The sequence below is a fragment of the Carlito syrichta genome, unplaced genomic scaffold (genome assembly GCF_000164805.1).
Source record: "Carlito syrichta isolate Samal-C Ts95f unplaced genomic scaffold, Tarsius_syrichta-2.0.1 Scaffold60087, whole genome shotgun sequence".
Lineage (NCBI taxonomy): Eukaryota > Metazoa > Chordata > Mammalia > Primates > Tarsiidae > Carlito > Carlito syrichta.
Window position 1 is genome coordinate 58,853 of NW_007004183.1, and position 15,349 is coordinate 74,201.

Genomic DNA, 15,349 nt, shown 5'->3' on the forward strand with positions numbered 1-15,349 from the left:
CACCAAAACCCTAACTTTAGCAGAAGAATCCAAATCAACCAAACAAAAAGCTGGTTCTTTGAAAAAATAAGATCGATGGACCCCAAGTCAGAGTGATCAAGAAACAGAGAGAAACAGCCCAAATAAACATAATCAGAAAAGCAAAAGATCAAATCACAACTGCTCCTGAAGAAATATAAAAGATTATCAGAGATTACAATGCACACCTGCATGGAAACAAACTTGATAACCAAAATGTAATGGAAGGTTTTCTGACATCACACAACCTCCCAATATTGAAACAAGAAGATGCTGAGACACTAAATAGACCAGTAGCAACCCAGGAAATTGATTCTGTCATAAGAAAACTACCTAAAAAACAAACAAACAAACAAAAAACACTGGAACTGACAACTTTCCAGCAGAATTCTACAAAGCATACAAGGAGGAGCAGATACCAATCCTACTGACAGTATTCCAGGCAACTGAGAAAGAGAATTCTCCTCAAATCATTTGACAAAGCTAATATCACACTGCTACCTAAACCTGGTAAAGATCCAACAAAAAAAGGGTATAGGCCAATATCCCTAATGAATATAGATGCAAAAATTCTCAACAAGATTCTAGCAAATCAGATCTCAAAAATCATCCACCATGACCAAGTAGACTTCATACCCAGGGTGCGGGGCTGGTTCAATATCTTCAAGACCATAAACGTAATTAAATACATCAACAGATGGAAAAACAAGAGCTACATGATTATATTATTAGATACAAAAAAAGCTTTGATAAAATCCAGCTTCCCTTGATAAAAACTCTTGAACACCTAGCCATAGAAGGAAGATACCTCAAAATAGTAAATGCCATCTACAATACACCCACAGCCAGCATATTGCTAAAGGGACAGAAACTGGAAGTATCTCCCCTGAAATCCAGAGAAAGACAAGGCTGCCCACTCTCACACCTCTTGCTCAACATTGTGTTGGAAGCCCTGGCTAGAGCAATTAGAGAAGGAAGTCAGGGGTATCCAAATAGGAAAAGGAGAAGTTAAGTTATCCTTTTTTGCTGATGATATGATCCTATACCTTGAAAATCCAAGAGAATCTCAAAAATCTCCTTGCACTGATAAAAGACTTTGGCAAAATCTTGGTACAAAATGTGCAAAAGACAGTCACATTATTATACAATGCATTATTATACAACAAACAGAGAACCAAATAAAAAGCACAATCCTATTCACAATAGTCACAAAAAGATGAAATAACTCAGTATCTTCCTAACCAGAGAAGTGAAAAATTTTTACAATGCAAACTGTAACACACTGCTCAAAGACACCCAAGAAGACACAAATTAATGGAAAAATATTCCATGTTCATGGATAGGAAGAATCAACTTTGTGAAGATGACCATTCTACCAAAGTCAATGTGCAGATTCAACACAATATGCATTAAATTACCAACACCATTCTTCTCTAATCTGGAAATGACAATACAGAAATTCATATGGAAACATAAATGGCCACAAATAGCCAAAACAGTCCTTAGCAACAGAAACAAAGCAGGAGGGAACACTTCCAGACTTCAAACTTTCTTGTACGGCTATAATAATCAAAACAGCCTGGTATTGGTATAGAGTAGGCACATGGATCAATGGAACAGGATGCAGATTCCAGAAGCAAAACCTCAATTTCTCAACCAACTCATCTTCAACAAAGTCTCCACCAACAACCACTGGGGAGAAGAGAATCTGTTCAGTAAATGGTGCTGGAAAGACTGGCTGACCACATGCAGAAGATTGAAACAGGACCCCTACCTATCTCCATACACAAAAATCAACTCTAAATGGATCAAAAGCCTAAATGTAAAATCTCAAACTATAAGAATCTTAGAAAATACAGGAGATACCCTTACAGAAATCAGAGTAGGCATCCAATTCCTGTTCAAAACCCCAGATGTCCACGCCATAAGAGATAAGATAGACCTCATTAAACTGAAAATCTGCAAAGCAAAGAAACCAAGATAGTAGAGAGACAGCCCACAGAATGGGAAAAATATTTGCCAACTGTATATCTGACAAAGGCTTAACATCCAGGATCTATAAGGAACTCAAATGTGCTGAAAGGAAATAAAACAAATAGCCCCATTAAAAATGGGCAAAAGACATGAATAGGCACTTCTCAAAAAAAGATATGCAGGCAGTCAATAGACACATGAAAAAGTGTTCAGCTTCACTAATCATCACAGAAATGCAAATCAAAACCACACTGAGGTACCACCTAACCCCCAGTAAGAAAGGCCTTCATTAATAAAACAAACAACAGATACTGATGAGGATGCAGAGAAAAGGGAATACTTCCACACTGCTGGCGGGAATGCAAACTAGTTCAACCTCTAAAGAAAACTGGTTATTTCTAAAAGAACTAGAAGTTGACCTTCCATATGACCCAGTAATTCCTCTACTGAGAATATACCTGGAGGGGCTCAAATCATTTTACAAAAAAGACACCTGCACACGCATGTTTATTGCAGCTCTAAAAATATGGAACCAACCATGCTGCCCATTGAAACTGGACTGGATTTTTAAAAAATGTGGTATATATACACAATGGAATAGAATATTACACAGCCATAAAGAAAGACAAACATATGGACTTTGCAGCAACTTGGATGGATTAAGAGTCTGTAATACTCTGATCTATCACAGAAACACAGAATAGAGTACCATATGTTCTCACTCATAAGCAGACCCTAAACATTTATCATAATACTATAAGAAAGGAATTGACAAGAGTGGGATACTGCCGGGTGAAGGAGGGAACACATAAATATGGGTACTTGATTTCAAACCAGGCAAAGTGGGGACCACAGGGAGGCCTAAACTTTACCTGAATGATGACCACTTGTATACCTAATCTTGAATTGTATCCCAAATCCTGAAAATAAACCAACAAATAAAAAATAAATAAAAATAAAAAAAGAAAGGGATTGGCAGTAGTGGGATACTGCTGGTGTGGGGGCAGAGGAGGGAACACATCAATAAGGTACCTGATCTCAAACCAGGCAGTGTGGGGACCAAAGAGAGGCTCAAACTTTACCTGTACGATGACCACCTGTTCTGTATACCTAATCCTGAATTGTACCACATACCTTAAAAAAAAAAAATATATATATATATATATATATATATAAAGAAGAGATTAGAACATGCTGAGAGACATCAGAAGCAACATGCACAGAGGAAAGACCATGTGAAGACATAGCAAGAAGATGGCCATATACAAGCCAACAAGATGGCAGGACAGACCAAACCTGTTGGCACCTTGATCTCAGACTTCCAAACTCCAGAACTGTGAGAAAATAAATGTTTGTTGTTTAAGCCACTCAATCTGGTATTTTGTTATGGCTGTCTTAGCAAATTAATACATTGAGATATAACTCTGAAGCAGCCTGAGACTTAGCATAAAATCTTTATTTGAAAGATTCTCAAAGTGAAGTATTACACTGTTGATCTTAGAGGAAAAGTAAGATGTTTAACATTAAGTTCTAAAGAGAGACTTGTAGCTTCAGTGACTTCATTGAAAAACAAACCAGTCATTCCAGAAGGGGGCACAAGCAGAGGCTGGCAGTCTTATTTTTTCCTCTAGGTGCTGGTTACAGGGCATGTTCAGTTTCTGAGAATTCAGCAAACTGTTAGCTTATCAATTTAAAGTTTAAAATAACCCAATCTTGCCACGTGACTTTATTTTCAAAACCACTATAAATAGATAGCTTGAGGGATTTCCTTGGTGATGAAATAGTTTTGTATCTTGGTTGTGATGGTGTCTAAACAAACCTACATACTGATATAATAAAATTGAGTAGAACTATACATACATTTACACACACAAATGAGTACTCATAAAAACTGGATGAAAACCAGTATTGTACTGATGGTGTCAATTCTTTTGGTTTTGATATTATATTATTTACGGGGGAAGGGTATACAGGACTCTGCACCATTTTTGCAACTTTCTATGAGTTTATAATTAATTCAAAATTAAAAGTTAAAAGATATTGAGGGGGGAAAGTCAGATCCATGATTGACAGTGAAATACTAGAAGCATTTCCATTAAAATCAGGACCAAGTTAAAAAACAAAACAGAATAAATAACCCAAAACCATCATTTCCCCAACTAACTGGTTCACAGAGCCTCCGTTTCTGAGTTGAGTTTAGCAAATGACACGGTTTCCTTTTTTGGAAACCTACATGATGAGTATCATCTGTTTTCCTAAAGATGATGAACTCAGAGTTGCAGGACTGAGATCTTATCCCAACACAGAGAGTAGAGGGTCCAATTGCATACTTTGGCTCCTGGCCTGAGGCAGTACTATAGCTGCCAGGGGAGGGAGTGCTACGGATACACATCCAAATTGGTCTAATACCATCCAACAAAATGATCATCTGGCAAGAAAAAAACAAAAAACAAAAAAACCAGAGCCAGCCACCTTAACACAGGAATAGGAAATTTTTTAAATTCAGCATTTATTAATCATACACACTCAACTCTGAGGACTAGACACTGAAACACACAATTGTCAAAAACTACAAAAATGAGTGATGCCCACATATTTAAATAGCAAAACATTTATACATATCTCACCACACATTCTCAAGTTTTATCCCACAAAGTATGGCATAAAATAATCACAGCATAAATATCATTCAAGTAAAACGTTATTTAAAATAGCTGCGCATGGGTAATTAACACACTGAACTGGGATTCAGCCTTCAGAGAAAAAAGTCGTGGCACAATTTCATCACTGAAATTAATAAAACATTTGTTTACATTTGCTCCTGATCTTTATTTTCAAGAAGTCTCTCCATAAGAATAAAGGTAGGTGTGGAAAGAAGAAATAAATAGCACTTGACATAAAATCATACTTAAAAGCCACTTAAACAGATAAAGATAACAATTGCAGGTCAGCTCTTTAAATGAGAACCCTTCCATAGCTGGAGGAAGTAAATGGGGAAATGTTTATTTAAGGCCAACAGACTTGTTATCTGGGTAATTTCATTTGAGTTATAATTGCTGGGAACTTTCTGCTGAGAACTCTTGGTAGCAAAGCCCAGAAAAGTGCTTTCTCCAGAAAGGTTCAATACAATGAAATAATATCTGATAAATGAAGGAAGGTCAATATATCCCTTATGGTCTGAATCAGGGACTGGCAAACATTTTCTTTAAGGCACCAAATCATAAATATTTTAGGCTTTGCATGCTATACCATCTCGGTCCCAAGTATTCAGCTCTGCCAAGAAAGCAGTCACAGACCATACCAGGAATGAACAGATGTGGCTGTGTTCTGAAAAAAATATTATTTATAAACACTGGAACCTGAATTTCATATAATTTTCATATGTCATGAAATATTGTTCTTTGATTTTTTTTTCCCCAACCATGTGACAATATAAAAATCATACTTGGGTCACAGGTTGTACAAAAACAGGTGGCAGATTAGATGTGGCTCATGGGCTGTAGTTTGCCAACCACTGGTCTAGTAGTCCTTTTCTATTTCATGTTGTAAAATATACATTTTTCAAAATCTCAACTATCACATATGGTTACCTGATTAAAAATAGCAACAAAAAATGTTCATTTAAAAACACTTCTTTTTCCCCCACAACCCAGAATCAATTTACTAAACAGTAAGTGATTTCCTTTAACTATAAAATTGACCAAGGAGATTACAATGAGTCTCTGGTCCTCAATTTATCTACCTACGAGCCAAATATGCAAGAAAACTCCAAATATATCACCTAGCCAGAGAATCCACTGGCTTACAAAGTTAAAAACATATTTGAAAGTATTCCTCCATACATCTCAGGATTGGTAATCCAGACTTCTAAAAAAGAACATCAAAGCATTTTTATTCTTAATAGAAAAAAGATGAACACACCCAAATCTCAAGTAATTAGGATGTTATATAAAACCACTTAATATGATGCAAATAAAGAGAAGAAATTGTTAAAATGATGAGTATGTAATTCTTGACAGGACCCAAGCAATATAATTAGGAGATGAATTTCAGCTCTTTCTCCTTCAAGCCTTGGGGATACGGCTGGTGTAATCCAGACCTGATGCTAGGCAGCTCCAGGACGGGAGGCCATCCTCCTGTGTGCATAGGGACTTTCCAGACCTTTAGTTAATTACCCACAGCTCCCCAGGGGCTCAGTGAGAGATTCTAAATCCTGGGTGGGCTTCAAGAGTAATTGCATCTGGCACTATTTTCATTCATGCTTTCCTTCCACTACTGTATTATACACAGAATGAGTGGAGTTCACACATAGATGGGGAAAGGAAGGTGTTTCATTTTTCACCTACTTGGCCTGGAATAACCTTTATTCTTATGGGGATGGGAGGCATGTCTAGAAGAACCTAGAATTTTCTTAGTTGGACTTTTTCAAAGTGAGAGGCAACACTGGTCATAGGAGTTTTTGTTTTTTCTTTTCTTTTTTTTTAGTGATGAATTATAAAAACTTTTATTAGATACAAGGTGCCTGAAATTCAAGGCCTCATGCCTCTTCCACAAAGTGGACTGGCAATTATGGAAATGTTTTCCCCTTTTGAGATGATTGTGGCAAAACTGCTTTTGTACTTTTGGAGGGAAAGGAACAGCACTGCAGCAGGACAGAAAGAGCAGGCTGCAGGTGACAACCACTTACTCAGGCTCAGCACTGGCCTCTCCCAACTTGGCAAAGCTGCTGCCAGTGTTTAAGGGAAAGGCTAGGTGGTGCTGCTCACAGCATGACTCCTGTATAGACTCCAAATTTCCTTTTTTTCTGGCAAAGTCACTTTCTCTTGGAACTGAAATATCCTATCGAGCTAAGGTCTGTATGGAACCTTCAGTCCACATGTAAGATGGAAAGTACTGGACACGACCAGGGCAATAAGGCTACTCAGGGAAGGAGCGGGGTCGAGCAACCACGTGCCTTCCATCATGCCCAGCTGCCTCTGCTATTCTTTCCTTTACACTTTAGCTCATTTCCTAAAAGAAACAAAAGGAAGCGGAAAACAGGACAGAAATTAAAATACCTTTCAGGGGTTAAATTTAGGACAATGAAGACTTCAATTTAAAAAATGGTCTAGAAATGCGAGGTGTTCCTTCATTCCTCCCAGAAGCATAGGCCATTTTGTGTTATTTCAAGTCTTTAAAAAAATGATTAATTCAACCTCTGCTGCAACTCTCTGAATACACAGAAAGTGTCTTCAGTGCTAAGCAGGCAGATGCCAGGGAGAGGGTACTGTGCCCTTGACCCGCCTGCCAGTCACAGAGGCCTCCTCTGAAGTACTCCAAACCCATATTCTGTAGCCACGTGGCAGATGGTCATGCCATTGCCCAGGCAATGATCAAGACCTGGTGACGAGCTGACAGGCCTAGCCTGGCCTGCTTCATGCTGCACCTTGCTCTGAGGCAGCCCAGGCTTGCTGGGTTGTGGTGGGGTCCCAAGGCACCATTCTATAAACCCAGTGCTGGCTCTCCTGGAGTCGGCAGCCACAAGCACGTGGCATGTATTGGTCCCTAGTTTGGTAAGGGGAGGAGGAGGATATGCATTTGCTTAAGATTACGAGGACTGGATGAGTTTTTAAAAATGTATAATTCTAATAACCTATTAGTTTATTTAAAATAATGGATGGCATGTGCCCATATATGTAGGCAAGTTTCCATTTTTACTTACTAAAGGGGTGAAGAATCCTACAAGCCTCCATAACACACATACTTGAGTTCTAGATACTCATCAATGCCATACTTGGAGCCCTCTCGCCCAAGGCCGGACTGCTTCACTCCACCAAAAGGACATTCCACGGAGGAGATCAGGCCTTCATTGACACCCACCATGCCCACTTCCAGCTGCTCTGCCACTCTCCAGATCTGGGCTGGGTCTTGAGAGTAAAAGTAACCTGTCAGAGAGTTAAAAGGACATATATGACATATAAAATATTCACCAAAGACATCATGTCTAAAGCTGAGGATGCCCTTGACTGTTCACTTAGTCGCTAGAGCCTGGAATCTTCTCTGCTTCCAGATAAAGCCCATGCTGGTCCTGTCTACTTCTTCCTCTCAAAACCTTTGAAAACCGTTTTTTTTTTTTTTTTTGCTTCTGCTTCACTCTTGTGAGGGCTCTTACTCTATCCTATCAATACCTAGCTCCTGTTTTGTACCATTAAATCCATCCTGCACAACTCTGTTAGATTTCCACATGACATTTTTGCCTAAACATTTCAGTGACTCCTGGTTATCTATAAAATAAGGTTAAATTATCTAGCAGGTATTCAAACTTTCCCTAACACAATTTCAGAAAACATTTCCAGCTTTATCTTTCATTATTGTAACCACCAACCATCTTCTCCCAATCTGTCAGCCAAATTCTCCTCTCTTCCTCTCCTCCCCTCCCTCTCCTTCCTTCCTTCCCTTCCCTTCCCTCTTCCTTCTTCCCCTCTCCTCCTTCCCTTCCTTTCTTTCCGTCCCTTCCTCCCTCCTTTCTTGACAGGGTCTCGCTGTTGTCCAGGCTGAGGTGCAGTGGTGGAATCAAAGCTCACTGCAGCCTCAAACTCCTGGGCTCAAGTGATCCTTCTGCCTTGATTTCCCAAAATACTGGGATTACAGGCGTGAGCCACAGTTCCTGGCCTCTCCTCACTCTTTTTTACTTTGCTTCTAAACTCCCTTGTTTCCTCTGCCTTGAATCTCTTTCTTCCAACCTTTGCACAGTCAGAATTTTGCCCATCATTTATGACCCAGTTCAGAACAAGGCTTCTTCCACCATCATCACAATGAGAAGGGAAGAGATAAATGTTGAACTTGGTATTACAGAAGCCCTTGTGCACACACCTTACTCCAGTTTTATGGTAACTCTCAGGGCCTCATCCCATGCTTTTCCTTCCTCTTGGTCTAAGTAGTTCTCTTACACCTAGATGGGAAGCTTCTATGGAGCTACAGCTGTGTCTTCTATGTCTTTGCATCTTCCTCATTCACTGTGGATGCTGACAAATAATTTTCCCAGGCTTAGAGGCACATACTGTGGTCACCTTAACCATCTCAACTGAAAGAATGGTAGCCATTCCGTGAGGTGCTATCTGTGCACACTACATTCACTTTTTTTCCTTGTCCCTGATGCTCTCTGTGGATGCCCTTTCTAGGGCTTCCCCTTCTATTCAGGCTTTCAGGAGCCAGGAGAAATGGAAGAAAAGCATGGAATTTCTGGGCGTTAACTGTTAAGAACATGGACTTTGAGATGTGAGCAGTTCTCCACCTGGAATAATCGGTACTTTCTCTTTCCCCCCTGGCTCCTCCACTCCAGCTTTAACCAGAGAGCTCCCAAATGTGTATCACAGGGGACAAGGTCAAAGAATATACTTGCACAAATCCACCCCTTGCCACTTGAGAAGCAACAATACCTATACCCCATTGATGTTTCTTGCTCAAAATCCAGGGCGATGTCTATAAGGCAAAGTCTGACATTAGCTTGAGAAAATGCTTATGACTGTGACTGAACAAGGACAAACACGTACCTGCTAACCCAACGTCCGCTGCATTAGCGATTGCTATTGCCTCCTCCTCTGTATTGAACCTGCCAAAGATAAGAAAGGTCAGAAGCAAAATCTGTAAGGGGGAGAGTAAAGAAAACCGGCTTTCTTTTCTGATCTGTTTCCCAAATAAGGGCAAGGGATAAATCAGAGTTTTGCAAAGAGATCTAAGGGTAGAGTATGGAAGATAACAGCACCATTCCCTGAGATCTCTCAGCATTTGATCCTTCAAAAGCAGAGAAAGAAAGAAAAAAAGAAAGAGGAAAATCTACCAGCATTCAAGGATAGCATGCTCAAATCAGTACTAGCTTCACCTCTTCTAAGAGGACAAGAAAAAAGCAGGTTAACATGCAGAGAACTGTGGCATATTCAGAATATCAAACAAAATTCCTTAAAAAAGCGTTACTGTTCTTGGTACCTACTGAGAATTTATAACTATCATAACAACTACTTTAGAAGCAAGCCTGGTATAACAGAAAGAAAACCATTCAGAAGAGCTCAAGGCTGGGTTCTCATGTTTTCTCTACCATGACTATGTTTAATAATGTCATGATGCCTGGAGTCTGTTCCCCTCTGAAATGAAGGAGTGCACCACTGCCCCATGAGGTATCTTGTAGCTTTATAATTCTATTTGAGGAACAAGATGTGAGTGGTATTTTTCTGTTGTTCCAGAACTGTAACTGTGGCAAAAAAAAAAAAAAAAGTTCCAAGCACCCCAATTCCTAAATTCAGGGATCCACCAGCAGTGGGAGTCAGCCATCTCTCTGCAAGGCTTGTAGAAGGGGATGGGCCCGAGCTGGCTCCAAAAAGTTGACTTGTCCAGGAGTACCAAAGTCCTGAAGCAGCAAGGCCTGAATCTACACCAAAGCTAACTCCAAAGCCTGAATTCCCAACCACCACATTCTTTCAGTTTTCCATGTAAATGTTCACATTTTAGGTAAAAAGTTTTTATTAAAACAAAAAAGAGGAAAATTCTCCAAGTGGTGCATTTCCCCAATGGTGGAATAACATATAAATATCATCAGCACTGGGATAGTAAAGTATATGATAAAAGAGATTTCTGGTCTTGGACAAGATGGCAGAGTCAGCACCAGCTGCCACCTGTCACTGTAACTCCAATGCTGGAGATGCCAGGGGACAAAGAAAGATAATCGTGGCTCACAAAAACCTCCTCAACAACTAACACCAAAAAAGAAAGACACTTCTGGAAGCCAAAAAAGGTGGCGGGATCATGGGAGAAAATGATGGTCTCAAGCGGGATAGAGCTCAGGGCCACCCATGGAGGGGTAGACAGGGCAGAGACAGGGCTGCACCTCTCCCCTCATGCCTGTGAGTTTCCGTACTAGAGGCTCCCTCGAGCCTCAACCCTTTGCCCTCCAAATGCATAAGGAGTACAAACTAAGGTCTAAGCTTTTTACCACAATCCCATGGTATATATTACAGGCCAAGTCCACTAATAATTCAAGGGGCTAAAGACCCCATAGGGAAAATGATAAGACATCAGAGGAGTTCCAAGACTAAGAAAGACAAAACAGCACCACCTACACCAAAGGAGGCAGAAACAGCAGAATCAAATACAAATGTGAGAAAAGGATAAATATCCACAGCAAATAAGAATAATGAAGCAGGGAGAATGAGTTGTAAGAGCCAACAGGAGAGATGAAGGATGAAAAAATAACTTGGTGGGTGGGCTGGGCATGGTGGCTCATGCCAGTAATCCCAGTGCTTTGGGATGCCAAGGCAGGAAGATCACTTGAGGCCAGGAGTTCAAGATCAGCTTTGTTCACATAGTGAGACACCATCTCTACCAAAAGTAAAAAAAAGAAAAAACACACACACACACACACACACACACACACACACACACACACACACACACAATTTGGTGAGTGAGCTGAAAAGCAGAATGGGCATATTTGAAGAATAAATTAATAAGCTGGTAGATGAGGAAGGGTCTCTCAGAAGGCATCAGACATGGATGAATAGATGGAATGAACAAATAAGAGGTAAGAAAAGTGAGGGACGAAGTGCAAGTATCACTATAATTGACTGCTTGGGAGACTGGAAAAGAACTAATGGAGGGGAGAAAAATATTTGGAGAAATAATGACCAAGAATTTCCCAGGACTAAACAAACCCATTAAAGAAAGAAACTGGGACCTCTGACAGAAAAAACTCACAGCATGCCATGCCAGAGCTATTACAGTAAAATTTAAGAATATCAAAGACCAAGAGAAATTCCAGAAGTTTCTAAAGAGAAAAAGTATGTCCACTTCAAAGGAGCAAGAACCAGACATTAGATTTCTTAGCAACAGCCCTGGATATAAATTGATAAAAGAATGATACCTTCAATGGGTTGAATGTAGAATTTTATCAAGGTAAATTATTTACTCATAAATGTGAGATAAAAGGTCACAAAAGGTAGGAAACTTCATTTCCTACAGATGCCCATGAAAAAATGAGGGCTGTGTGCTGTGACTCATGCCTATAATCCCAGTGCTTTGGGAGGCCAATGGGGGAGGATCACTTGAGACCAAGAGTTTGAGACTAGCCTAGGCATCAAAGCGAAGACCCCATCATTATAAAAAAATTAGAAAATTAGCAGGGTGTGGTAGAACCCATATGTAGGCCTAACTACTTGGGAGGCTGAGGCAGGAGGATCGTTTGAGCCCAGTAGGTGGAGGCTGCAGTGAACTATGATAGCTCCACTGCACTCTAGACTGGGTAACTCAAAAAAAAAAAAAAGAAAAGGAGAGAGAGAGAGAGAGAGAAAGAAAAGAACAGCAAAAAGCAAGAAGAAAATAAATTAAAGAATTTTATAAATTTTGTGGTCCAAATAAATGATTAAATTAAAAACCTACACATCTAATTCTGCTTGCAACAGCTCTCTGCCTACCCACCCAGCCCTCAAAACGGCACATGAATCTCTCTCAGGGTTTCCTTTTTCTTTTCTATTCTTTTCTTGTCTTCATACCGGCTGAATGATCTTACTTGATAACTGGTGCCAGAGGCCCAAAAGTCTCTTCATGAGAGCAAAGCATCTCCTGGGTGACATTGCTGAGCAGGGTGGGCTCAAAGAAATTTTTCCCCAGTTGGTGTCGTTTTCCACCTGTCACAACAGTGGCCCCTTTGGAAACAGCATCACTCACGTGTTTCTCCACCTGTATGATGAGAAAACGAAGCGTTTTCCAAATTATACAATCTCTTAGAATGTTAAAACTTCATAAAACTGCAACTGACTTTCTTCCCTTTCAAGAAATAGGTTAAAAACAAAACACCCTACCCAAAAGAAACTACATTTGCAGATACAGAGGCAATAAGAGGGTGTGCACAGTGCCGCCCTCATTCCTGCTCCTTACTCTTTCTGGAATGGCCTAACATAGCGTTCCCCAATCTTTCTGGCTTCAGAGACCAGTTTTGGGGAAGGCAATTTTTCCATAGACAGGGGTAGTGGAGATCACTGACCATCAAGCATTGGATTCTCAAAAGGAGCACACAACCTAGATCCCTTGCATGTGCAGTTCACAATAGGGTTCCCACTCCTATGAGAATCTAATGCCACTCTTGATCTGACAGCAGGCAAAGCTCTGCTCGCCTGCTGCTCACTTGCTGCTGTGTGGCCAGGTTCCTAACAGGACATGGACAGGTATTAGACCTCTGCTTGGATGTTGGGGACTCCTGGTCTAATGTATGTCAACTTTATTCCAGTCTGCTGCCCAGTTGTTTCCAGGGATTTGATTTCATTGCACTCTGGGGTTTAGTTTCGGCTTCTCGGATCCCATGTCATCAAACTGAGCTTTCCCTGTTTTCTGATACATTCTCCTCAAGCAGTTGTTTTGAAAAAAGGTTTCAAATGTCTTAAAGTAGTTTACATTCTGAGTTTTCTTACACAGCATGTCTATGTTTTCTCTTATACTTCATGTGATTGACAATTGGGTTGGTTATAGACTTTTGATCCAAAATAATTTTTCTTCAGAACGTTGAGTGCTCTTCTTCCCTTCTAGTATTGTTGATGGAAAGTCTGAATCGAAAATAGTTCTCTCTTTTGTGAGATAGTTTTCCCTCTCTGGAATCTTCTAGGATTTTATGTTCTGATGTTCTAAAATTTTAGCAAAATATATGTTTTCTCTTCATCCATTCCACTTGGTAATTGGTAATAGACAATCTTCCTATCTGAAGAATTAAGCTGTTTCCCCCTAGCTCTGACAAGTTTTCATTTATTACTTATTTAATGATGTCATTGTTTCTATCTTCTCAATTCTCTTATTCTAGATCTCCCACTACTAAGATGGATGTCTCCCTCACCTCAGATTAATTCTGATATTTCTGTAATATTTTTTATCACTCTATCTTTTGCTTTAAATTCTATGAGGTCCAAGGATACCTACATAATGAACATTTGTATACCTAACCTTGAATTGCACGCCACATCCTGAAAAAAAAAATTCTATGAGGTCTTAGCTGGGTTCAATGGCTCACACCTGTAATCCCAACACTCTGGGAGGCTGAGGTGCGAGAACTGCTTGAGGCCAGGAATTTGAGACCAGCCTGGGCAACAAAGCAAGACCCTGCCTCTACAAAAAAAATAGAAAAATTAGCCACATATGGTGGTATGCACCTATTGTCCCAGTCTCTTGGGGGCTGAGGCAGGAGGATCCCTTGAGCCCGGGAGTTCGAGGCTGCAGTGAGCTGTGATTTTGCTACTGCACTCCAGTCTCGGTGACAAAGTGAAACCCTGTCCCCCCTCAAAAAAAAATTCTATGAGATTTCAGTTGTATCTTTTATCTTCAGCTACTGAATTTCTTGATTGGTTGTGTGTTTAATTTCTAGACTCTCACTTTCATTGCTTTGATTTCATAGAACTTGCTCCTTGGTTTACAGATGTATGATCTTCTCAAAACTCTTGGAGGACACTATTAGATTCTTAGAAAATTCCTGTTAGTTCCCCAATTTATCTGCATCCTTCAGGTTCTGTTTTGTTTTTCCTGACCCTTCCTCTTATGTTTTGATGGTTTTTCTGAAAGGTGCCATGATCCCTGGGTGTTCACCCTTCCGAATGAAGAACTGGATTGGTCAATTTTGGCAGGTGACACAGGTGGTCTCTGCTGTTTCCAGTCCTTCCCTCAATGAGAGGGACACCTGTAAGCTTGGGTTTATTCCCACTTGACAGGCTTCCTGCTCCCTTTCTCAAAGGGCAAAATCAGGAGGTCCTGCTCTGGTGCACCTAGCCTCACTCTCAAAGCTGTAGCCCTCCTAGAAAGGCTGCTATATTTCTTCAGAGGTACTGCCCTGCCCAGAATAAATGCCTCTGCTGTCTTGCGTGTTTTGGTGGTGGTGGTGTATGGGGCGGGGGAGGAATGGTATGGAAATGACCCAGGAAACTGTGCAAAAGTATAACCAACCAGATCCATCTCTCCCTCCTACTCCCATGCTCTACACCAGCCAATTCTAGAAAGACCCATCATAAAAGTGGCACCAATTTCCTCTGCAGGCTTTCCCTGGGCACACCCATCTGCTCTGACTTTTCTGTTGACACAATTCCTTCTGCCTTCCAAAATTTCATAACTTTTGGAGTCCCCTTCCCTTCTACTTTCAGATGAATTTTCTAGAGTTTCCAAAGAGAACTAAATTTGGGCTTGGCCACTTACTGCTATTCAGACTCATGCTTTTCAGATCCACATTCACTATGATGCTCTCTTAGTCCATCATCTGCAACAAATCCCCATTAGCTAGGTTTCCTTACTTTCTACAATTTACATTTCTTTTTCTTTCTTTTTTTTTTTTTGAGTTGGCGTCTCACTCTGTCGCCCC

General features: G+C 40.3%; 1 protein-coding gene across 1 annotated transcript in view; it reads right to left on the reverse strand.

Annotated features, from left to right (window-relative positions):
• Positions 1-4,465: 4,465 nt before the first annotated feature.
• ALDH5A1 (aldehyde dehydrogenase 5 family member A1) overlaps positions 4,466-15,349 on the reverse strand; it is a 35,648-nt gene continuing 24,764 nt past the window's right edge. Inside the window, exons 8-10 of the mRNA XM_021708492.1 lie at positions 12,530-12,699; positions 9,525-9,583; positions 4,466-7,916 (exon numbers count right to left, since the gene is read on the reverse strand). Coding sequence (XP_021564167.1) covers positions 7,711-7,916; positions 9,525-9,583; positions 12,530-12,699 — 435 coding nt within the window. The 3' untranslated portion in view covers positions 4,466-7,710. The remainder of the gene's footprint in view (positions 7,917-9,524; positions 9,584-12,529; positions 12,700-15,349) is intronic.